Source organism: Paramisgurnus dabryanus, chromosome 5, assembly GCF_030506205.2.
Source record: "Paramisgurnus dabryanus chromosome 5, PD_genome_1.1, whole genome shotgun sequence".
Lineage (NCBI taxonomy): Eukaryota > Metazoa > Chordata > Actinopteri > Cypriniformes > Cobitidae > Paramisgurnus > Paramisgurnus dabryanus.
This window is the reverse complement of record NC_133341.1, coordinates 37,662,204-37,685,070: the sequence shown is the minus strand read 5'-3', so window position 1 is coordinate 37,685,070 and position 22,867 is coordinate 37,662,204. Positions and strand designations below refer to the sequence as shown.

General features: G+C 38.0%; 3 protein-coding genes across 3 annotated transcripts; 1 reads left to right on the top strand and 2 right to left on the bottom strand.

The window, feature by feature from the left end:
* Window positions 1-1,491: 1,491 nt before the first annotated feature.
* LOC135774122 (ATP-dependent RNA helicase DQX1) lies at window positions 1,492-13,453 on the bottom strand. The gene is made up of 12 exons (XM_065284011.1): window positions 13,194-13,453; window positions 10,677-11,051; window positions 6,795-6,988; window positions 6,337-6,718; window positions 5,580-5,828; window positions 5,400-5,499; window positions 5,169-5,327; window positions 4,889-5,080; window positions 2,825-2,950; window positions 2,549-2,739; window positions 2,239-2,429; window positions 1,492-2,160 (listed from the first exon to the last, which is right to left on the bottom strand). The coding sequence occupies exons 2-12, from the start codon at window positions 10,989-10,991 to the stop codon at window positions 1,989-1,991; spliced, it is 2,271 nt and encodes a 756-aa protein (XP_065140083.1). The 5' UTR covers window positions 10,992-11,051; window positions 13,194-13,453; the 3' UTR covers window positions 1,492-1,988.
* A 1,656-nt stretch (window positions 13,454-15,109) lies between these two features.
* On the top strand, window positions 15,110-17,338 carry oxt (oxytocin). Its single transcript, XM_065284044.1, has 4 exons — window positions 15,110-15,180; window positions 15,263-15,378; window positions 15,450-15,651; window positions 17,017-17,338. Exons 1-4 carry the CDS (start codon window positions 15,162-15,164, stop codon window positions 17,142-17,144), a joined length of 465 nt encoding a protein of 154 aa, XP_065140116.1. The 5' UTR covers window positions 15,110-15,161; the 3' UTR covers window positions 17,145-17,338.
* A 142-nt stretch (window positions 17,339-17,480) lies between these two features.
* thnsl2 (threonine synthase-like 2) lies at window positions 17,481-21,115 on the bottom strand. Its single transcript, XM_065284021.2, has 9 exons — window positions 20,460-21,115; window positions 19,800-20,032; window positions 19,535-19,729; window positions 19,302-19,454; window positions 18,995-19,228; window positions 18,654-18,802; window positions 18,450-18,575; window positions 18,078-18,232; window positions 17,481-17,929 (listed from the first exon to the last, which is right to left on the bottom strand). Exons 2-9 carry the CDS (start codon window positions 20,020-20,022, stop codon window positions 17,692-17,694), a joined length of 1,473 nt encoding a protein of 490 aa, XP_065140093.1. The 5' UTR covers window positions 20,023-20,032; window positions 20,460-21,115; the 3' UTR covers window positions 17,481-17,691.
* Window positions 21,116-22,867: the final 1,752 nt, after the last annotated feature.

Sequence of the window (22,867 nt, the reverse complement as noted above, 5' to 3'; positions counted from 1 at the left end):
TCTACAGTAAGTGCAGGAACCCAAAGCAAAAGTGAATCCAATAAATTGACTGAGGGTTTACACAAAGAAAACAACATACGTAAAATAGTCTCTGTTACATTTTATAATGTAATGTAAACATTTTAGAGTTGTAATTGTTATTAGATTTTTATTTTAAATGATTATGCATTGATACAGTTGTATTTTTTTCATGTAGATGAAATAAACATTTGGTGATATTTCTGTATTGCGTGTGTGTCAGCTGATGATGACTCCACCAGTACAGTTACATGAGAATCTGTGAAACGCTCACGGCTATGGTCACTCATAGAAATGTGTATCAGACCTTTATGTAAACTCTCCAAGCAAGCAAAAAACAAACAAGAACATTTATTCTGATACACAGGACTTAAAGTGAGCACATAATAACATGAAAAACAGATAGATGTGATTGTTACTCTGGAGTATTCTGCCCTACAAAGGCTAAGTGCAGTAACTACGCAAACACTGAAACCGAGAAAAATGCCCTTAAAGTCTTTTTTACACCAGCCAGTCAAACATGTTACTGCAATTTTGGCACACACGTTTCTCTAAAATGGGACAAAATTAAACCAGGAGACTTTGTCAGAAGACACATCAGATCTCACAAAGCCCATTTCAACCCAAAACTCAATTTTGACCAAATGCGTAGTTACTGCGCTTTGGCTTTGTTGCGCTGATGAAATATTACAGATGTAAATGTATCTGAGTTGAGTTTATTTGGTGTAGTTCATGTTAAGGTCTGCAGGCGTTCATCAAACAGTTGCTCAGTCTGAATGCTGCAGTGAATCTGGATCAGAACTGAGTCTAATGGCCTGTAAGTGTTTCTTCATTTAGACTCAATCTCTCTTTATCATTGAGATATTGACACTAACATGCAGAACTGTAGCCTAGAAATCTAGACGCACCCTAGCGACCGCAAAATATATTTGCTGCCAGGGTTTAGTCTAGGCACTCACAATACACTTAACCGGTCCAAAAACCAAAATTTGGTCAGGCCAATCACATCGTGTGTAGCGTCTGTGGGGCGGGCTTAACATGATGACGACAGAGCTGCAACGGTTCCTACTTGAAAACAGAGAATGGCTGCTGCTGCTGGCGAACAGCTATCTTTTGAAGCGGCTTTGGCCGCGACTCTGGAGGACTTAGACTTATGTTTTTCTTTGAGAGAAGAGCAAATAAACCCTACTGAAGTCCTTTTTAAGCAAGAAAGATGTGTTTGGAGTTTTGCCGACTGGTTACGGTAACTACGTCACCTACTTCGTTGCTCTGATCCGTCATAGCGCTATCCTATTGCGTGCAGAGGCATTTTGAGGGACAACCTTATATCCCGCCCCTTGCATTGAGCCGTTTGTGTGAAGAGTTGCCAGACCTTACATCTTGATGTAGGTCTGGCTAACCAGGCTAGCAGAACTGTATAAAAGTCTAACAAACCTGCATATAAACACACAGGCATAAATCAAAACTTCTGCAGAAGATCCAAATCATTTAATAAGTGACACCGTATTAAAAGCAGATCAACTCACAGTTTACACACAAAGAAAAATACAAAACCAGCAGTAAACAGACAAAACCTCAAGAAGACCACAAGGAAACATCTATAACCCACACTGATAATCATCTGACAAACATCCAGCATTCAAGTGCTTCATATGGGGTGATTATGACATCATCATCTTCCATCAGCCAATGAAAACTCAGACCAAACAAAACTTTACATTTCAATAAAGAGTTCATGTCATTACTAATAAATCCATTATTATTATTATTATTATTATTATTTACAAAGAATTGAAACCAAATAAAAACCAGTGTAGTGTTTCTGCATATGGATTCCCACACAATATATAAATATATCTTTATTACATTGCTCCAGTTCAAGAAAGAGATCTAATAGAGTCAGAGAAGACGTCTGGCTCATGTTAGATTGATAGTCATTGCACACAGTGCTCTTCACAGAAGACATTCAGTCACTGTATGACACACTGCGTCTCATCAGGAGTCTCTTCATTGCTTTTGTCCTGAGGCTTTGTGTCCTGTTCATCTGGAGGAAATAAACTCTGTCTGAGCTCCATCAGTATCTCTCGACCATCGCTGGCTGGAAGGTTTTCTAGATAGTACTGAGGTGCCAACTCCACCAACCTACACAATCAAAACAGATCATGGATTTATAAAAAACAACTCAAGGTCCACCAGGTAAAAATCTTCAGCCAGACTTACATCTGTGGATGAATCTCAGATATAACACAGATACAGTTGTCATGTGAGATGGTGAAGTCGTGGTAAAGGACCCAGGCGGGAGGGTCGAGCTGCGGCCGGCGACACAGATACGATGAGAACGGATGCAGGTGAGCCACGTGACGATGAGTGAGGAGAAGATAATTTCCTAAACCATCAACGTCATGAGCAACCTAAACATTAAAGAGAAGAAGAAATATTCAGTTGTCTTCTGTCTCATTTATTAAAGTAAATCGTTTCTTTTTCAGCCCTGATCAATGACAGACTTATGATTGAGAAGATGTTTGTTTACCTTCAGGAAGAAGCCAGATATCAGAGCTCTCTTTATATTGGTGCTGTTGTCCTGGAAACCGAATGCAGGTGGAGATACTGGCAACTCGATTCGCTGCATCACCTCCAGTAACTCCGCCCTTATTGTCACAGCCAATCGCAGAGCAGAAGCGTTCAGGAAGTTCGTCCTGCACCAAACCTCATCTTCATTATCTGAGGAGACACAACATCAAACTATAATGGGTAGGTTTATGGGTAGGACTTGATCCAGGACTGGCTGTATATTATGTATACTCACGCTCCAGATAAGCATTATAGATGTTGATAAGGGTCATGTGATCTCCCTCCGTGTGCAGCAGGGGGCGTCTGTGTGTGGCTGCTGCTTCCTCTTTATTTAGAGGAGGTGTTAGAAAACATGACGGGGCTACAGAGAGACAAACCACACACATCACGCGTATGAGTACAGGGTTTCTGCAGGTTTAAAGTCAACTTTAAAGGGCACATATCATGAAAATCCAGGTTTAAATGCTATAATTGGGTCCCCAGTGCTTCTATCAACCTAGAAAATGTGAAAAAGATCAACCCAGTAACTTAGTTTTGGTAAATCATTCTTTGCAAGCATGTGAAAAAATTGTGTGATGTCAGAAGGGGATCTTATTATAATACTACCGCCCCTTAATCTACACGATCCAACCACAGCACCACCATTTAGTGCAGAGAGAGAGAAAATAATTGACAGCACAATTGAGTTTTAATTTAAACAAACCACCAATATGGTGATAAGTGTTTGCATTTCATCAGCTCAAAGTTTTAAGATTTTAAAATGTCATAATTAATTATCTGTGGGGTATTTTGAGCTAATACTTCACTTTACTCATATGTATAATAATATGTATGTTTAAGATTTATTTTACATCTTAAGACTTGAGACCTTTTAAGACCATTATGAATGAAATTTAAGACCTATCTCATCACAATGCAATCCAATTTTATAGTCCAGTGTGTATGTGTCCATGTGTTTTTTTAAGAACTTTTATATTTCATGACAAAAAACAAGATGTATTCACAAGGTGTGACAAGACAAGATTTTTATACTTTGCTGATATTATGAGACTAAATTAAAAATCAAGCAAAATAAATCAGCCAATGGGGTAAGAAAAAATTATCTTGAAATAAGTTTACTTTTTTCTTAAACACTTAATTCAAGAAAAAATGTATTACCTCATTGGCAGATTATTATTATTTATTTATATTTGCTTCTTTTAAGCAAAATTAAATTATATTTTTTGTCTAAAAACTAGACCTATTTTCTTAAAATGCATCAATATTTGTACTGAAAAAAAGACAAAAATACTTTTTAAGAAAATAATTTTGTAGTGTATACAAATAGAAATAGCCTTTTATTTAACTGAAATCACAACATCTGGAAATGTTTTAACCAATCTAGGGTTTTTACTAACAATTATTTTGGTAATTGATGATGATGAATGATAATTTTCTTTTTTTGTAATAAAAATAGACCTAAGTGAGCAAAAGCATTTAAAATGACAATAATGATGCAACAATAATAATTGGCTCAAATAAATATCAAAACCAAGTAAACTCATGGTTTCATTAAATAATAATGTTAAAATATATAGGGGTGGTTTCCCAGACAGGGTTTCGATTAATCCAGGACTAGAGATCTTATTTATATTAAGGAGTTTTTTAAGAAATATACCCTAGCAAAATACATTACTGGAGTGCATCTTGAGATAAAACAATGGCAGTGATGGATTTGATGGCAAAAACTGAAATAATTAAATTGAGGAGACATTGGCGCGTCTAACTTTCATGCATGGCACAGTAAGAGACAGCACCAATAAACTCTTATATCATATAATACTTAGATATTTACAAAGACAGAGTAAAGAAGCTTTGTTTAATTCAGTTTTAATCCTGAACTGTTAAAATTAATCAGCACATGATTACCTTTTGTGCATATGGGAAAGGCTTCATTTAGTTAATGTGCAGGATTGTGTTTAATAGGTCTGGCAAACGTGTGGAGGAGCGACAACTCTTATTTATCATCTATCATCTGGCATTAAGTTTATAATCATAGTAATGTGAATGGTGTCTCAACTATCACTGCAGTTAAACACATACACCGCAGTGAGCAAAATAAATGATAAAAGGAAAAAACCTGCACTGTGGAGCATTTTAAACAGCAATAGAAGTAGCGTTACATGGACGTAGAAAAATTAAGACCTGTTTAAAAATACCTAGAACAGTGAATTTAAGAATTTTTAAGACCCTGCGGAAACCCTGGAGTAAACATGTAGACAAACATCTGTGTATGTAAATGTCTGTAGGTGTGCAGTACCGGTGAGCATGGCAGCGATGGTGAGCAGCTCACTGACGCAGTCAAACTCACAGGAGGCGATGAGAGCTTTGGCTAAGAGAGGCTCAAGAGGAAGTTCGGACATAATGATTCCAACCTCAGAGAGATTCCCATCATCATCAAGAGCTGCCAGATAATCCAGATCCTCTAAAGCCTGCATCAGTGCTTCAGGAGCTGCACACACACACGATCAGATGATCAGAAACTGATGATTTATTTATGGGGTAAAGTATAAGCGTGTGTGAGTGAGGTTAAACTTCACCTGGTCGATCCAGAAACTTGCACTGTCCCATATCAGCGATGTCCAGTCTCTTCAGTAGAAGCACTAAATGACTGAGGTTTGTCTCCATCACAGCCGGACAACGACATTCAGACATTTCCTCCTGATACATGGAGTGAGAGTACAGACGCACACACACACCTGCAACAGAGGACATATATGACACATCTTCACTCTCACGTGACCTTACATTCAAGCGTGTGATTTACTCACCTGGCAGTTTGCCGCTCACTCGCTGAGACCGAGCGTCCGCCTGCTGTTTGCTGATTGGCTGCTGAAGCTGAGAATCGGCTCTGATTTGTGGGTTGTAGATCTGTGGAGGTGCATCAGGAGTCAAACATGAGAACGTTGAGATATTCATGAGATCTTTGTGTGGTGCTGACAGAGACTCACAGTCCTCAGCTGAAGTCCTGTGTCAATGACGTATCGGATGTTGTCGAGGGAGAACGACGCCTCTCCTAAAACATCTGTGAGGATAACCCTGCGTCTCAGAGAAGTGTCCTGATGTTTCTCCTCGGCTTCATAGATGTGCTGTGGTGGAGCTGTGAGGTCGGTGTGGAGTATCATCACACGTAACGTGTCCAGATGAGCGCTCAGAGAAACACACTCCTTCTCCAATACAACACAACACTCACTGATCACCTGACCAGAGACGACACAACAACAACAAATCTCTTTACATTCGGACTCACTTATATAACGTTTGCTCATTTCATTTTACTATCTGTCAGATTTTAGCTTTACATCCAAGTGTATTTTAATTAGAACAGAAAGATTGTAATATATGTGTCATCACTGTAGCATGTCTGTCTGTATTATCTGTGTTGTTCTGACCTGAATGAATATCTTGTAGAGAAATGAGGTCAGTTTACTCAAGACTTTAAAGAGGTGTGACACTATTGACAAAAGGAAAGTCTGTGTGTGTGTTCAAAAACAAACCTTTGGGGACATTTGGGTCTCCATTTGCAAAAAAAAGACGTTAGGGCTATAAGGAGACATGAATAATATTTTCATATGTACGTGACACCCTGAGGTGTACGTGATGATGACAGGAGAGGGTTAAACATCTCTATTAAGCTGAATGAAGACAGGATCATATTAACTGGGCACAATACAGGTGTAGTGTACTTCAGTAAAATGAGACGCATACCTGCACACTAGGGAGGAAGACTAGTATGTCACCCTCCTCACCCCTGCGGTGAAGATCCAGTATCATGTGACAGGACGCTGCGATCAGGTCACGGCCCGGATCTCGGTACAGAACTTCCACAGGGTTTGTTTGTGGAGGGGAGGGAACGCTGATGTGAGGAACGTTTTCACCTAAGAAGCTGATGAAGGTCTGAGCGACGGCAGGTGAAGCGAGGACCACGACCCTGAGGTCAGAGCGCTGACGACAGACGTCACGCAGCAAACCCAAGAGCACGTCGCTGGCCACCGTACGCTCCTGAACCTCATCGATCACCAAAACCCCATACTGACGTAACAGAGGGTCTGACATCATTTCCTCCAGCAGAAGGCTGTCCGTCACAAACCTGCAGGATAAACATTAGCACGCGTGAGAACGCTCTTCTTTGTTAGGTGGTTGCTGAAGTGAATGAGGTGATTTACCGTAGTATAGTGTCAGGAGTGCAGGCGTCTTCATGTGGGATCCTGTAGCCCACCTCTAATCCAAGACTCAAGTCCATTTCATCAGCGACCCTGAGAGCCAAACTGCAAGCAGCGGCGGCGTACGGCTGAGAACAACACACCAGACCCTGAGAGAACTCATGAGAGAGAGCGTACTCAACACACCACTGAGGAACCTGGAAACACACACACACAACACAACACAACACATTTATTACATATTTCCATGCAAAGTAATACTTGCGTTACTTTTGCATTACTTTTTCTTACTTGGCTGAGGCTTGATCTCTTTCAGGCCTTGCAGGTGTTTTTTATGAAGTTCTGCATTCAGAAATTGCATATTTCATCACAAAAATGTCAAGCCTGCCATCTTTGTAACTGACTCAAACTGGCGTGCGCGGATAGAGTGTGTAGTTCTACATCACTACATTAAGTTTAATTAAGTACATTATTTTTTTATCAAATTAATTAAACTGAAAAGTAACTCAGATTACTTTTTTTAAAAAGTAACTCAAATATTAATGTGTACATTTAAAAAGTAATGCGTTACTTTACACGTTACTTCAGAAAAGTAATATTATTACGTAATGCACGTTACTTGTAATGTGTTACTCCCAACACTGGTGAACACAAACACGTTCCGTAAATGTTCTGGGATCGCTTCCGTAAAGAGTATGTCAAAATTCATAGTATTCCAAAAACACTAAGCGAAAACTACTACAGGCAAGATCCTGAAGGGTTTATTTGATAGACCCTTTACTTTCTCATGATCCCCAGAGAGAGTAGTGGTCCAATGAAGAAGATGACAAAGGGGCGTTGTTTTATTAAAAAATGTCCAAAAGCGGAAAAGCGTCTCTATCCATATGCAAATACATTTATTACAAATGACAGCTGTCCCTGATGGTTAAATTGTGCTAGTTTAACTTCATTCAAGTTAACTTGTTGTTGTTATGATAACGTATGTCACGTGATGTATCAACATGGTGGATGAAGTACATCTGAATTCATTCATAATATCAATATTCATACTATAGTAGCTACTGTTTTAACGGTCTGAGTACATACTTTATCTAATTCAGTACCTACTGTCACACTATGAAATTTCAGACGCAGTCTTTTTAAATCACATAGAAGGTCAAATAATTAACGTAGCACAAAGTCATAATTAATAATAATAATAATTTGGACTTTATTAATGATCAGTGGCTGGTTGCATAAACATAGCCGTGACGTTAAGACTGCGTCTTAAGAATGATTCTAACTAACTAGCAATAAGTTAGGGCTAATCAGTCTTATTATTTGGATTTAAATTAGACAAATATACCTTTCACTTAAAAAAAGTTATGATCAGTCTTGAAGAAAAAAATTCATGACTAACTTTTACGGCTAGTCTCAAAAGTTTTATGCAACCGGCTACAGATGTAGAGATGTTTGGTCTCCATCTTCACATTCATGTCATTCCATACATTTCTTTAAATCTGATAACATAACACCACAACATTCACAGCATATCACAAACAACATCATTCATTCATTACACACTTCAGAAAGGATTTCAGTTCTTTATATATCAATATTCTAACATATATGTGTTGGTATGATGTTTAAAACTAGTGTTGGGCGATATGCCCCATTTTGAGATCGTCCTATCGTCAGCCTGTGAGATCGGCGATACACGATAGTATCGGGGGGCGGGGCAGTAGTTTACTCATTTATTTATTTGTTCATTTATGACAAGACTTGATTGGTGGAAAAAAGAACAAGAGCAACACCGTCATGAATGCATCTTTCTTAAAACTAATGTCATTAATCTGAGTGCGTCATTAAAGCCCAGACGCTCTTTGCGTGCCAGAGAGGGAGAACAGGACACGCGCTGGTTTTAACCCTCTGCGCGCTAACAACCTCTCTAGTGCAAGGAAATGTCAGAGATAGGGCTGCTCAATTATGGGAAAAATCATAATCCTGATTTTTAACACGATTACTTAATGACTGTAAAAACATGCACCTGCGCAGACACACGCAGCGCACATAAAAATAATTTAATGCATTTGTTTAGTGCTGTTGCAGAAGGTTACACGTGTCAAGCAGTGGTGCTCTCAGAGGTGCCTTTTTAAACACACTGGTCCAGCGGAACACAATCATATTTTAAACACGAGGGATGTATTGCTAAAACTCCTTGAAAAGCATATCATAAACAGGATTACTATCTGACTTCAAGTTCAGACAGAGCGCAGCTCTGTGCAGCGGGTTATATTTTAAACAAAAGGAATAGTTTGCCTCAGCTCGCATGAAACGCATTAAACCGCACAAATACATAAGGATTACTACTTCAGTTTATGTTTAGACTTCGGACAGATGCGAGAGCGCGTGCATGTGAGACAGAGGGAAGCGTAGCTGCTCATCCACGCGCTGGATTTAGGTGCTAGAACGAGTCCGAGACGCGCGCATTAAGTGCATCTGCGTGCAAGAAGGAACTCTCTCTCTACAAGCTCTCCGCGTAAAGTGAAGCACAAACCCTCATGCGAGGAAAAGCATGCAAAACTATGATGATGATGATAATAACAACCATTCGCCAACTATCGTCATGACTATCGCCATGAAAGCCTGCCATTGGCGATATGTCGGACGATCGTCGATACACGATACTATCGTCTATCGGCACAACACTATTTAAAACTACAATTTACAATTTAAACCACAGTTTATGTTTAAAACTACAGTTATATTATTATTCATGAACTCTTTAGTAAAACTTGTAGATGGAGTATAAACACTGATACACCCATGAAGCTCTTACTGTAATGTGAATGATTTGAATGTTGTTGAAAAGTGTCTCACACATTATGTGTGAAAACGCCGCCACAAGAGTGCTTACTCGTTCTAAAAAGTCAAATTCTGGCATCTTTACACTGGCTACCAGTTAAATTTAAAATATTACTAATCACCTACAAAGCCTTAAATGGCCTAGCACCCTCGTATCTTAAAGAATTACTATCAGAATACAATCCACCACGTACACTGCGATCACAAAATTCTGGTCACTTAATTATCCCTAGAATATCAAAAGTGTCTAAAGGTGGTAGATCCTTTTCTTCTTAGCCCCTAAGCTCTGGAATGATTTACCAAATAATGTCCAAGTATCAGACACAGTCGATCAATTTAAATCTAAACTTAAGACATTCTTCTTTACAAAGCATTCACATAAACTTTCTAGTAAATGTACCTATCCCGCAATAGTTAGTCTGTCCAGAACAAAGCACTCACATCACTCATCTGGGTAACATACTTATGCCGCAATAGTTTGGAACCGAGCAGATTTTAAACCACAATACTGTCTGACACTTGCATTACATGTGAACAGCCCCTACGCTAATAGGATTCCATGACCGTCCTTCAACGAGATGCCCAGCCGATGCCTGACCAATGACCACCGGCGGAACCAGTTTAATCTGCTTACCCGTTCACATACCCCAATAGTATTTATATATATATAAATGTATATGTATCTCTCTCAAGGTTTTTTCTCCTCCTAGGAGTTTTCCCCCTGGACTAGCCAGGAGGGTTTTTCTCCTAGGGGTTTTTTTCATCCCCTGGAGAGTCCGTCACCTTATCTTAACTTACTACTTTACTGTATATGTTACATTATAACTACGCTCGCTTTTCTATGCTTTTTCCTACATCTATTAATGTAAAGCTGCTTTGAAACAATTAACAGTTGTGAAAAGCGCTATATAAATACAATTTAATTGTAGTTTTTTGGTCAACAGTGTAAATTCATCATGAAAAACAGTTTGATATTCCTGATTGAAATGATACTAGTGTTTAGTTTTACACGCTGTCAGTGAGTGATTGTTTGTTTTTAACCTGTGTGCTCTTTCCAGTTCCTCCATCTGAGCTGAGTATCATCATACTGTGTGTCTCCATCTCTTCTAACAGATTTAACCTCACGCTCCACACGGACAGCTGTTTCCTCTCCTCTAACAGACTGTAGTACCGCGACGAATACGGCAACCCATCGTACGGATTCACTTCCAGATCCACCACATCACCATTATCGGCTCTCTCCTCCTCCTCCTCCTCTTCATCCTCCTCCAGTTCTCCAGATAGTAAAGATGATACGGAGAGATTGTCCAGCGCCGAGAGGACAGGTGAGGGTTTAGGAACGCCAGCAGATGACATGATGACTCCAGATGAGCGGAAAGACCTGAAGATCTCCAAAAACAAAACTGACTGAATTACCTGAAGAGAGAAGATCCACACAAACATACAACCACATTAAATACAAGCATTAGAACTCATTAATCATTAGTAGGGTTGCAAAGGGGCGAAACGTTTACGGAAACTTTCCACAGGAACTTAATATTCCAAACTGGAAACTTTTGGGAATTTACAGGAATTTATGGGAATTATTTGATAAGTAAACAAAAGAATAATAAACGTATAGTTATTATAATAGTGCTAGCTAACATTTAGATTTACCAGATAGTTAGCTACTGTTTAAACACATTAGGTATTTGCTAGATAAACTGTTAAAATGCAGCAAGTGTGGCTTCTGTGGCAAATCCCCCCTTTAGTGATATATGGAGGATTTTTTTTATTTCCGGGGGAGTTGTGTGTGTGTGTGGGGGGTCATTTTTAGACAATGCTTTAATAATCTCAACTAAATGCTTTCTCAGCCAGTGTACTTGTCTTTACAATGGTATAACATTGTTGCACACTAGTGTCTTATTACACAGCACAAGGAAGTTTATAAGTTTACACGTTTATTCTTACATTTATGTAATTTACGTGAATACATGCATAGATGAACATTTTGACATTATTTTGTGTGCAGGATTGAATAAATGATTTGTGCATGTTATGTATGAATGTAAGTACACGCAGGGGTGTGGCTGTGTGACTGAAGAATGTGCAGGGGAATAATTTAACTAAAACTGGATTAAATCTTCTTGATTTACACTAAATTATGCTGCAAGATTTTTTTTAAACCTACATTTAAGTTTCCTGTTGTAGGCAACTCTGCAATTTTTCAAATTCCCATTTTATTCTGCTTAATTCCTATATATTCTCATTAATTCCCATATATTCCCGTTTAGTCCCATGGAAAGTTTCCAGCCTTGAAAATTTCTGGAATTTTTCAACCCTAATCATTAGTCAACCCTTTAGTTTAGTACTGTAATGTGTGTAATCTGTGTTGTGTGTGTTTGTGTCATTGCTGGATTCTTGAGATAACACAGAGATCTTCAGCTGCTCTTCACTATCACACACACACACACACACACACACACACACACACACACACACACACGCACCTGTCGTTGTTTATTTCTATAGTTATTTGATATCATATCATATTAAATATCTCACAGTACAGATCACACACAGATTTAAAACTCTTCAGTATGAACTTCAGCGTCTCTAAAACAAACAGATGTTCATTTGTTTAATTCAACACAAACAAAACAGATGAATGACGTGTTTAAGGTGAAGCCTGTAGAAAAACATTATATTACCTCCAGTAACACAACTACACAACTACGCTATTGTAAAGTACCTGAAGCTGTTGTTGTTTCATTCACTAAAATAACATTAAGAGTTTATATACAGTAAGCACATACACATGTGCATTAATAATCTTTACATCAACTCCATCCTGATGTCCATTAGTTTCACACACAGTCTGTTTATTTCACCCTTTATAAGCTATTGAAGAACACTAATAAGTGCCCTTAAAGTCACTAGACTGACAGATGTGTGCTGCATGTGCATGAGGAATGTGCAGGGTAGAAATTCAACTAAAACTGCATTAAATCTGCAAGATGCTGAGATTGCATTGAATCTTGTTGTTTTTAACTTCATTTAAGTTCGCTGTTATAGGCAACTCTGCAGTTAATTCCCATATATTCCCTTTAATTCCCATGGAAAGTTTCCAGCCTGAATTTTGCAACCCTAGTGCTGATGTTTGTGTTCTGCTCTATGGGTGTTTGTTAGTAATGTTCATGTGTCTTATAATCACACACAACATAAGTATTATTATCAGATCGTTTTGTGATCTCATCTGTACAACACAACACAACACAACACAACACAACACACACCCAACAACATCACCTCACATTACACCCGTACTGTACTGTACTACCTCACTCATTTACATAAGGTTAGAGTTAAACACACTGACAAACAGATGATTTGTGTTGTTGATTTGAAGCATTACAACAGAATAAATAAATAGTAATCTCTCTTATATGATTGTGTTTTCATTTTAAAATGAGACGCGTGTCCTTTAAGACTATCAGCTGACTGTCAGAGATCACACAACATCTGATCAACGTAAAAACAAACAAAACTGACTGAAAATAACAACACAATCACATTTACCTGACACACATGATAGATCCGTCAAACAATCCGGATGAGAAATCACATTAACGTTACAACAAACCGCGACTGTAAATGTATTTTAAAAACGCGCTCAGTGACGTGAAATATAACGCGATTCCGTCGGAAAATCAAGACGTTTACAAATAAAGTCTTTAATATCCAGCAGACGCGTATGTTTATTATTGTATTATAAAATAATGACGCTATTTCACAGAGAGCGAAACTCGGCCGCCATGATGAAGTGTCACCTCACGAGCTGCGTGTCACAAAACATACCGAGATCCCTACATAGACACCTCCCTACATACACACCTCCCTCAATAGGTTCAGTGACGCGCGCGCGCGCGCCACATAATCATGTTGTCTATGTAGGGAACTCAAGAGTATTGAGAAACCGCTCGTCGCGCGCAGGTGGAGCTCAAACCTAAACAGATGCAAAATAACCTACAAACTACACACAAATAAATAAAGAAACGGAGAACAGTGAAATAAACAGGTGAATAATTAAAAGTCACGCGAAGAAAATGAAGAACGTAAATTAAAAATATTATTAACATTATGATTATTTATGACTGTGGTGATGGGTGTTCTTCACATTTACTATATCTAAAAATAACTTTAATTTATTCACGTTTGTTCATTATAAGTTTTTTGAATACACCGACGATGATTCACAATGACTTACCTTTATAATTAACTCTGCACATTAAAATAAGATATGAAACAATTAACATATATTACACATGACGTCATAGGTATACAAACTTCATTATAAGAAGAGCACGTGCGTGATCTTCAAGTCCTTTATAAAAATGAAGCAATAACTAAATCTTCTGCATTTGGTCAAAGTGTCCTGTGACCTTTCATTATCATTTCTGTGAAAAGACCTCGATGTTCACCTGAAGTAATAATTCAATAATTATATTAAATCCATGATATAATTATATTACATCCAAACCTTATTATGAGCTATTAGAGATAAATGAATAAAATCAGAGAGAGTGTGCTTAATTTGTCAATGTCTTAGTTAGTGAGTGACTAAACCAGCTGTCATTCATTCAGAGTCATTCAGTTAAAGGTTGAGTATTAAACACAAACAAATGATTTTCAGATCACATTATTAATACTTTTCATCTGTGTGTCAGAGAAACAGAATAAAGTACAGAACACTTCATCCCATAGAGCAAAATAAATATTTTAAAATATATTTCAAAATATACAAAAATGGCCAAAAAAAATATGAAATATATTTTGACATATGTTTACAAAAATGTATTTTTCATCATAATATATATATATATAATATATATATATATATATATATATATATATATATATATATATATATAATAATTTAAACCACTTAAATTCATGGCGCATGAAGAAAAACTTAATCAGTAAACATAACAGGTTTGAAAAGATTAAAATGAAATATACCTTTAACTGCAAAAATACAGTATAAATAATATAATAATATATAATATTGTTATATTATTGTGCAATATTAATCTTACTGTTATTTAAAATGGTGACAGAGTTTCACTTGATAATATGAGATTTCCATCTTTCATCCAGCCTCCAAACGCTTTACACATTTCATAGATTTAGTGAGATCTTCTGTGCCGAGTTCCTCTGTAAATCTAAACCATTTCCACCACTGCATGAAAGAGAAAATTCCTCTGGTTATAACATTTATAGTTATAATCTCTATGAATTCACATCAGTCACTCAATCAATCATCTGATAGTTATTTAATGTTATGCCTGATCACAGACCTGCTGTAATGATGTAGTGACCACATGCATTCATTTCATCAGGTCACATCATTATCATTGAACTCATTACAGGTGTTTGATTGAAGTTAACAGGTAATAATCTGAGAATATCATGCAGTGAAGAGAGCAAAGCCATATAAAAGACTCCTACTGTGTGGCATAGACGTCAATATTGTTTCTTTAAAGCTGAATGGCTCTGTTATCTCTCAGTAAGTTCTGCATGATGTTTTATGTTAGTTTAATATTAAAGGACTCATCATTGAGTTTCTCTATCTCTCTTCTCTGTCACAGGTATGTCTGCAGGTCTGTTATCAGTCTTCTGTCTGCTGTCGCTCAGCTCAGCCTGTTACATCTCTAACTGCCCCATCGGTGGCAAACGGGCCATACAGGATCTGCCCCCTCGACAGGTCAGTTTAACCCTTCACTAACATTAACATCAAATCAGATGCTTGATCATATCTTATATCTGTGTGTGTAGTGTATGTCCTGTGGTCCTGATGATCGCGGACGCTGCTTTGGTCCCAGTATTTGCTGTGGTGATGGGATGGGCTGTTTGATGGGCTCTCCAGAGACTCTTCATTGTCTAGAAGAAGATTTCTTGCCTTCTCCGTGTGAGACCGGAGGAAAAGTGTGCGGTTATGAAGGACGCTGCGCTGCTTCGGGTGTCTGCTGTGACTCTGGTCAGTTATTTTACATACAAATAAGAGGTTTCATTAGAACACACACTGTTAAATATATCTGTAGAAATTACAGTATCACTGTCTGCTTACCAGTAGCTTACTGTAGATTTAAATTGATGTTATTTACTGATAACAGTTTGTTCAAAGTTAAATAAACTTTTTATCTTTACAGAACAAACTATAAAAAATAACAGCTTCATACAAAGCATTCTGGGAACCAAAATCTGAAGGAAAAACATTCTGTTTCCCAGAATGCTTTGCATGAGGCTGTTATTTTATAGTTTTATTCTGTAAAAATAAAGACTTCTTAATGTTTAATGTTCATCCAACTTTAAACAAATTGTTTGTCAGTAAATAACATCAATTTAAAGCAACACTATGTAGTTTCCATGTAAAAATGACTTACAGCTCCCCCATAAGGTTGAAAAGCGCAACAGTGCCTGGTATCAGACACTCTTTTGCAGGCAGGTGGAGGGGCGGGGATCTGTTTCCTACCCTCCACCGCCACTTTCAGAGTGTGCTTGTAGCAGCTAGGAGGCTGCTCAGGTTGCAGCAACAGTACAATTTGTCCAGTTAAAAGTTGTTCTATCACTGAAATAATTTTAGGGACATTATTTAAAGGTAAAAAAACTACATAGTGTTGCTTTAAATCTACAGTAAGTTACTGTCAAACAGCTGCAGAACTACAGCAACATTTTTACAGTGGAAAAGTAAGTTTAAGTCATCTGTCAGTATGGTCTGATTTATTTGTCATGTTACTGATTGTATATTTTAGGTTTTGGTTGAGAGATGTCAGATTCAGATCAAAATCAGCTTTATTGCCTAGTACTACTGTTGGTTTGTGTACAAGGAATGTCAATGTCTTAGTGTTTGGTCTTAAAATGAATATTCATCTATGATAACTAAGACCTTAAATATCATTAAAAAAAAATCATAAATGAGACATTAACTACATTAATGCAGCATGTGCAAAAGTAAGCTTCAAAACTTTATAACTTGATATTGAACATTCTTTTCTCAAAATTGTTTCCCGTTGGGATGTCTGAAACTGAGTCCCAGACAAAAATATTTTAAAATTTTAAACAATTCAAGTTATCCGCCTTGGGTTAAATAAAGCATTTCTGATGACATAATGATTCAAAATGTTATATATCTCTACACAAGCGAATTTCTTATACCCAAAAAACACAGAACATTCCCCTAACATCTGGGAACATACTTTTTAGCCATAAAATAACGTCTCCAGAACGTTGCAGGGTGGTTATTTTTAAATAACCTAAAAATAACATTCCCAAATGCAATCTAGGGTTAAACTAAATATCGAGTTGTGCTGATCATGACTTCTGTGTTTTATTGTTCCATCAGACGGCTGTAGCATTGATCAGTCATGTGTCTACAGCGATGGTGACGGTACGACCGTCAATCATTCAGATCTCTTACTGAAGCTCCTACACCTGTCAAACCACGCCCATCCCTACAGACTCCACCAATGATGTATTTGTACAGAAATGACATCATCTCAGGAGGACCAACCAGAACGATTCTTGAAGACCACCGACCTTTCGTAAAATAAACTTTGTATTGCCAATAGATGATGTATTTGGCTATAACACATACGAGCAGATATGATCAGTAATATATTCGAGACTGACTGTAAATCTGTGCAGATATTAAAAGTCTGACTGGATTTCTCTGTACTGATGCATTTCATAACAACAACAGATATGAGCAATGCTATAAAAACCTAGATTTTATATTTCTTGAAGAAAGTGTGTGTGAGAGATCATGGATGATAATAATAATAATGGATCAAAACGGATTATAGTCTGTTGCTCTGCATATGGAGCTCACCTGAACCAAAGTCCAAACTCTACTAATCTTCATACCACAATAAAACCTAGTAAACTTTAGCCTTCATGGATACACACACAGATAAACGTACTTATAGTTTATTCACAATTTAAAATGGCTCTGAATTGTTCAAGCATAAAAGCCAAAATTTTTTTTAAAGTTTAATTGAAACACTTCAAAGTCATCACTTCATGATTGTAAATCTTTTGTCTTTTTTTGGTAAAATGTTTCTCCACGATCTCTCACTGATCCGATGAGCTCTATGTGTTGTCTCAGTTTGGTCTCCCAGTCCTCAGATTTTTCCAGAGGTTTATATCGTGTCTTCATTGTCTCTAATGCAAGCACGTCTTCAGGGAGGTCAAGGGTCAAACCGGCCCGATGCACCGCCTCCTGAAACTTGGCTGGTGATGCTGTCGCTATGCAACATCTGACAAAAAGATCAAAAGATTTATTTTCATTTTAAAGCAAGAATGTGCTTCAACAACTGATTGAGGATGAGGTTTAGTTGGACGAGTGACAGACATGATCATCTAGTACATAAACAACAGTAAATCATGTGCATAATTGTTTCTAACCTGTTAACTCCTGGCGTGACGGCTCGGTTATAATGATACCAAACAGCCACAGCGGTGTGAGGACAGATGAGATAATGATTCTCCTGCCAACATCTCCTCATGGTGTAAAGAATTCCTTCATCAGACACAGAACCTGATGACAAGACTTCACACACCTGAATCAAACACATACACATCATCAAAACCTACTGAACTCCCGAACATAGACATCAGCATACCAGTCACTGAGATGATCAGTCCAGCAATGACATTTTAACACACAGGAACTTCCAGTACAGGAGCCAGCTGATGTTATAAACCTGTTAAACATGCACATGAAGCTAAAGAGAAAACATCGTCTCGACAGGCAGACACATAAGGTTTAGTTCACACCTGCTTATGAAGTGTCAGAGGAAGAGCGACTCTATGGATCTTCTGAAACTCCTCCATTACACTTCGAACCATCTCAGTATCTCCAGCAGACAGAAGCCAGAAAACTCTCTCCATGTTATATGGGTCCTGTGAACATTACACTCTTATTTACACATAAACGCTTTAATAACAAGTTTAATAAAGGTGAGAGGAAGATAGCAGCACCTGAATGTCAATGGCAGGAGCCAGAGTTTGCCTAACATCACTCGCCATAGAGAAATCTCCACTCTGGACCGTACGGTGAAGGATATCATTGGAGTTTACCATGGCGACGAGTCGAAGAGGAACGCCCATCTTCTTCAAGATACATCCAGCTACAACAGAGAGAGAGAGAAAGAGAGAAATATGATACAGAGAGATTGGCGTAATGACACAATGATTTATAACTTAACAATAAAAAACCCAAATCATTTAATTTCTTGATTCTGGTGTGAAATATGACCTGGATATGTTCTTGACATTTATGTTTTTACATCAGCCCACATACACATGATGATGAAGATGACCTGTAATATTTCCAGCTCCTCCAGTGGGCACCAGGACCTCCAGCTCAGGCAGTGCGTCTGCGTCCGGCTGCAGAGTGCAGAGCTGCAGGTATGCAAACAGGAAATGAGGTAACTGCAGCAGAATCCTGGCCCAGTTCACAGAGTTGAGACTCATGAGACCGTAACGCTTCACTAAATCTGGATCCGCAAAGAGTTTCCTCAGTGGAACGTCAATGTCATCAGACGTCCCGTCCGCTGTGAAACAATCACTGCTGTTACATCTTTATTCAGATTCGTATGAAATACTGGAGTTTCATTTATGCTTTACCTGCAAACACATGAATGTTATCTGCAATGCTGGTTGTCATCTGTCTCTCCTGAACTTTGGTGATGCGTCCACGAGGAAACACCACCACGATGTCCACATCACTGAAACCAAAGATGCTTCTGATGGCCGAGCCGCCCGTATCGCCCGACGTACCTGAGAGACAAGAGAGATGGAGTTAAATGCTAACTCAGATTTAACTCGTCAGTTCAGATGGGAGGCGTCTCGTTTCATACCTACAAGTATCATAGCCCGCTTCTTCTCTTTGTGCAAGAAATATTTCAGGAACTGGGCGGTACAGGACATGGCCAGGTCTTTGAATGCCAGAGTTTCTCCATGAAATAACTCCAGGATGGACAGAGAGTCTTTCAGTGAAACTATCCGTACTGTTTCTGCTATAGAGAACTTACACAGCGCCTCTGAAATCAGATCTGTACAGACAAACAGTCAGAGAGATATCAGATTTTTACACATGAAGCCTCCTAAGAACAAAAGTCTCACCCTTCAGATGATGTGATGGGATTTCGTGTTGAGGTATGAAGAGGGAGCAGATCTCACACATGAGCTGCTGATAGGACAGATGTCTCCAGGATCTCAGTGTTTCAGGAGACAGTGATGGGATCGTCTCTGGCATGAACATTCCTCCATCTGGAGCGTATCCAGAGAAGAGCACATCTCTGAAACTCCAACCCTGAACACCTCCACGTGTGCTGCAGTAAAGCATCGCTTCACACCTGAACACAACATCAGGACACACAAAATAACACAACTCACTCATTCCATGTGTATTTGACTTAACTCAGATGAACACAAAGCAAACATTGATATTAAAGTGCTGTCATGTAATCTTCTGTATGGAGGTGAAAACCTCCGATAAGCAATTAATCACATTCATTCATTACTGAAGAAAGGAAGTCCTAAACATCTGAAAGAGATGAGTAAATTATAATTGTGTGTGACTTCTATACATTCAGCCCTGACCTCATCTGTGACAGCAGCAGCAGTGTACAATGAAAAAGATTTGAATACTTGTTTATGTTCCTGTTCTTCAGTAAGTTTACCCTCTGAGTGAATGATATTAGATGTACTTGTTTGTAAATGATAGCCCTGCTGCTGTATTTCAATAGAAAATGACATTAGAAGATGAACGAATATAAATACCTGTGACCGATGTTTCTGTAGAAAGTCTCTTAGGACTTTGAACTGAACTCTGACGTCACGAACAGATATGAATTCAGATCATGATCCAAATGAATCGAATCCATTTCACATCAGCACACGAGTGGAAGCGGAAATGTGTCTTTATCTCTGGGAAATGTAGTTTTATTTTTATTTCCGCATTCAGAGCACTGTGCCAGACTTTTATTGCACTCACTCTGTGTTACGTTCCCGCCGGGGTAGATGCACTTCTGAAAGACACTTTAACGAGTCTTTCCACAATACTTAAGCCACTTCACAGATACGACTCTTCGTTCGCAAAAGGGTTCACCAAAGGGAATCGACGTCATCACGCCGCGTACGAGACGGAGTCGGAGGTGGGATTTTAAAAGTCCTACCTCCACTTTAAAAGTCCTACCTCTATTCCAGTCAATCACACGTCGTCACGCTATATTTAATAGGGCAAAACGTTGTATATTGTTTGAATTTAGTAACAAACTTACAGAAAATACTTTCTTTTATATTATTTCGTGCTGTTGAAGTACTTAAAAGTTTGTCTTTACGTTTCAAGGTTGCTCCGCGCAACTCTCCCTGGAATCAAATTGAATGTCTTTCTGAGGTCGTAATTGATCGATCTGTTCTGAGTTCGAGGTTGGATGTCCAACTACAAGCGCTGTTCCAGACGTTTCTCCGAGTTGGAGGTGGGAAAATTGACATTCCGAGTTGTCTCGTGCAGCATTATTTCATGATGGTACAGGACCCAACACAACTTTTTAAAGTAATGTTATATAAATGTATTGATCATTTCATCCTACAGGTGTCTTGTGCTGATGAATACCAGCAGGATTCATTTAACAGGATTATTAATAGCTTGATATAATAATGTAACTACTGCACTTTTTTTGTAAAAAAAAACACAGTAGGCTAATATTTTTTTTCAAGGAGGAGGGATACAGTAATATAAAAGCACAGTAAAGCCGGAAAGCAGACAAACCATCAGGACTTTTTGTTACACAGTTGACTAAAAGGAAGAAAGTTTCTGTGTTAACAGTGAGTCTATAATGTGTTTCATCTCTTATAAAGGATTGAGGAACTTTAATGAGACCCTGTGTCTGTATTAATGATAATTTCATTCATTTTTAAGGCATCATTATGAATGAGACATTTGCTATTTCTCTATTAGTCAGTCATACTGTAACTCATAGTGTTAACTTTTTATTATACTTAAAAAGGTAGCTAGAAAAATGGAAAGAAGTTATAGAAGCACAAAGTTAAAGGTATGGCGTGCTGCATGGAAAGAGAGTGTTTAACACTATAGACAGGCTATAAAAATTGCCAGATCTACGTATCTCAGCAATCTTATTAAAGAAAATCATAATAACCCTCGTTTCCTCTTTAGCACAGTTGCGAAACTGACTAAAAAACAAAGAACAAATCCAATAGTAAACTTCAACAGAATAGTAACGACTTCATGAACTTCTTTACTAAGAAAATTACGGTTATTAGGGAAAACATCGTAGCTACACAAGCAGCCAACACTCTACACCAGTGGTTTTCAAACCAATACATTCATTTATCATGAATTCTGTGTAATTAAACCTAAAAAATAATAAGCCAACTAACCAACAGCACTATTTGGTATAATTTTTTATGTTTTGTTTAATCAAAATATTACATTTTAAAACTGTTTTTGTCATAAATTTTCTTTCGGGGGGCCGCAAAAAATGCACTATACACAAGGGGGGCCGCACGCTGAAAAAGTTTGGGAACCACTGCTCTACACAATAGTACATTTACCACTAGATTACCATACGAACATCTTGAGTCATTTAAAGCTACTACAATAGAAGAGCTCTCTAAATTAGTAACGTCATCTAAATCATCGTCCTGTATATTAGACCCCGTTCCCACAAAATTACTCAAAGAGGTTTTCCCTGTAGTATCATACCCAGTACTAAATGTATTTAACTCATCTCTAGAATTAGGCTACGTTCCAACAGCTTTCAAACTAGCAGTTATTAGACTGCTCATTAAAAAAACACACCTTGACCAGGGAGATCTTAATAACTTTAGACCAATCTCAAATCTACCTTTTTTTTCTAAAATATTAGAAAAAGTAGTTGCAAGCCAGCTACGCGCATTCATAGCGAATAATAATACATATGAAAAGTTCCAATCAGGATTCAGGCCCCACCATAGCACAGAGACAGCACTGCTTAGAGTTACAAATGACCTCCTATTAACATCCGATCGTGGTGAAATCTCAATTCTTATATTACTAGACCTTAGTGCAGCCTTTGACACAATAGATCACAGAATCCTACTCAATAGACTAGAAAACTATGTTGGCATCAGAGGTCAGGCGTTATCCTGGTTCAGATCGTATCTAACCAATCGCTATCACTTTGTTT

Excerpts from the sequence above, each read along its gene's own strand:
- LOC135774122 (XM_065284011.1), bottom strand. The coding sequence starts at position 10,991 with ATGTCATCTGCTGGCGTTCCTAAACCCTCACCTGTCCTCTCGGCGCTG. Across the intron at positions 5,500-5,579 it reads CAGGACTTCAGCTGAGGACT|ATCTACAACCCACAAATCAG; the intron begins GTGAGTCTCTGT and ends GCACCTCCACAG. Across the intron at positions 2,951-4,888 it reads CATCGCTGCCATGCTCACCG|CCCCGTCATGTTTTCTAACA; the intron begins GTACTGCACACC and ends GTCTCTCTGTAG.
- oxt (XM_065284044.1), top strand. Across the intron at positions 15,379-15,449 it reads AGGATCTGCCCCCTCGACAG|TGTATGTCCTGTGGTCCTGA; the intron begins GTCAGTTTAACC and ends CTGTGTGTGTAG. Across the intron at positions 15,652-17,016 it reads GGGTGTCTGCTGTGACTCTG|ACGGCTGTAGCATTGATCAG; the intron begins GTCAGTTATTTT and ends TTGTTCCATCAG.
- thnsl2 (XM_065284021.2), bottom strand. The coding sequence starts at position 20,022 with ATGCTTTACTGCAGCACACGTGGAGGTGTTCAGGGTTGGAGTTTCAGA. Across the intron at positions 19,455-19,534 it reads GCGGGCTATGATACTTGTAG|GTACGTCGGGCGATACGGGC; the intron begins GTATGAAACGAG and ends CTTGTCTCTCAG. Across the intron at positions 18,233-18,449 it reads CTCTGACACTTCATAAGCAG|GTGTGTGAAGTCTTGTCATC; the intron begins GTGTGAACTAAA and ends TGTTTGATTCAG.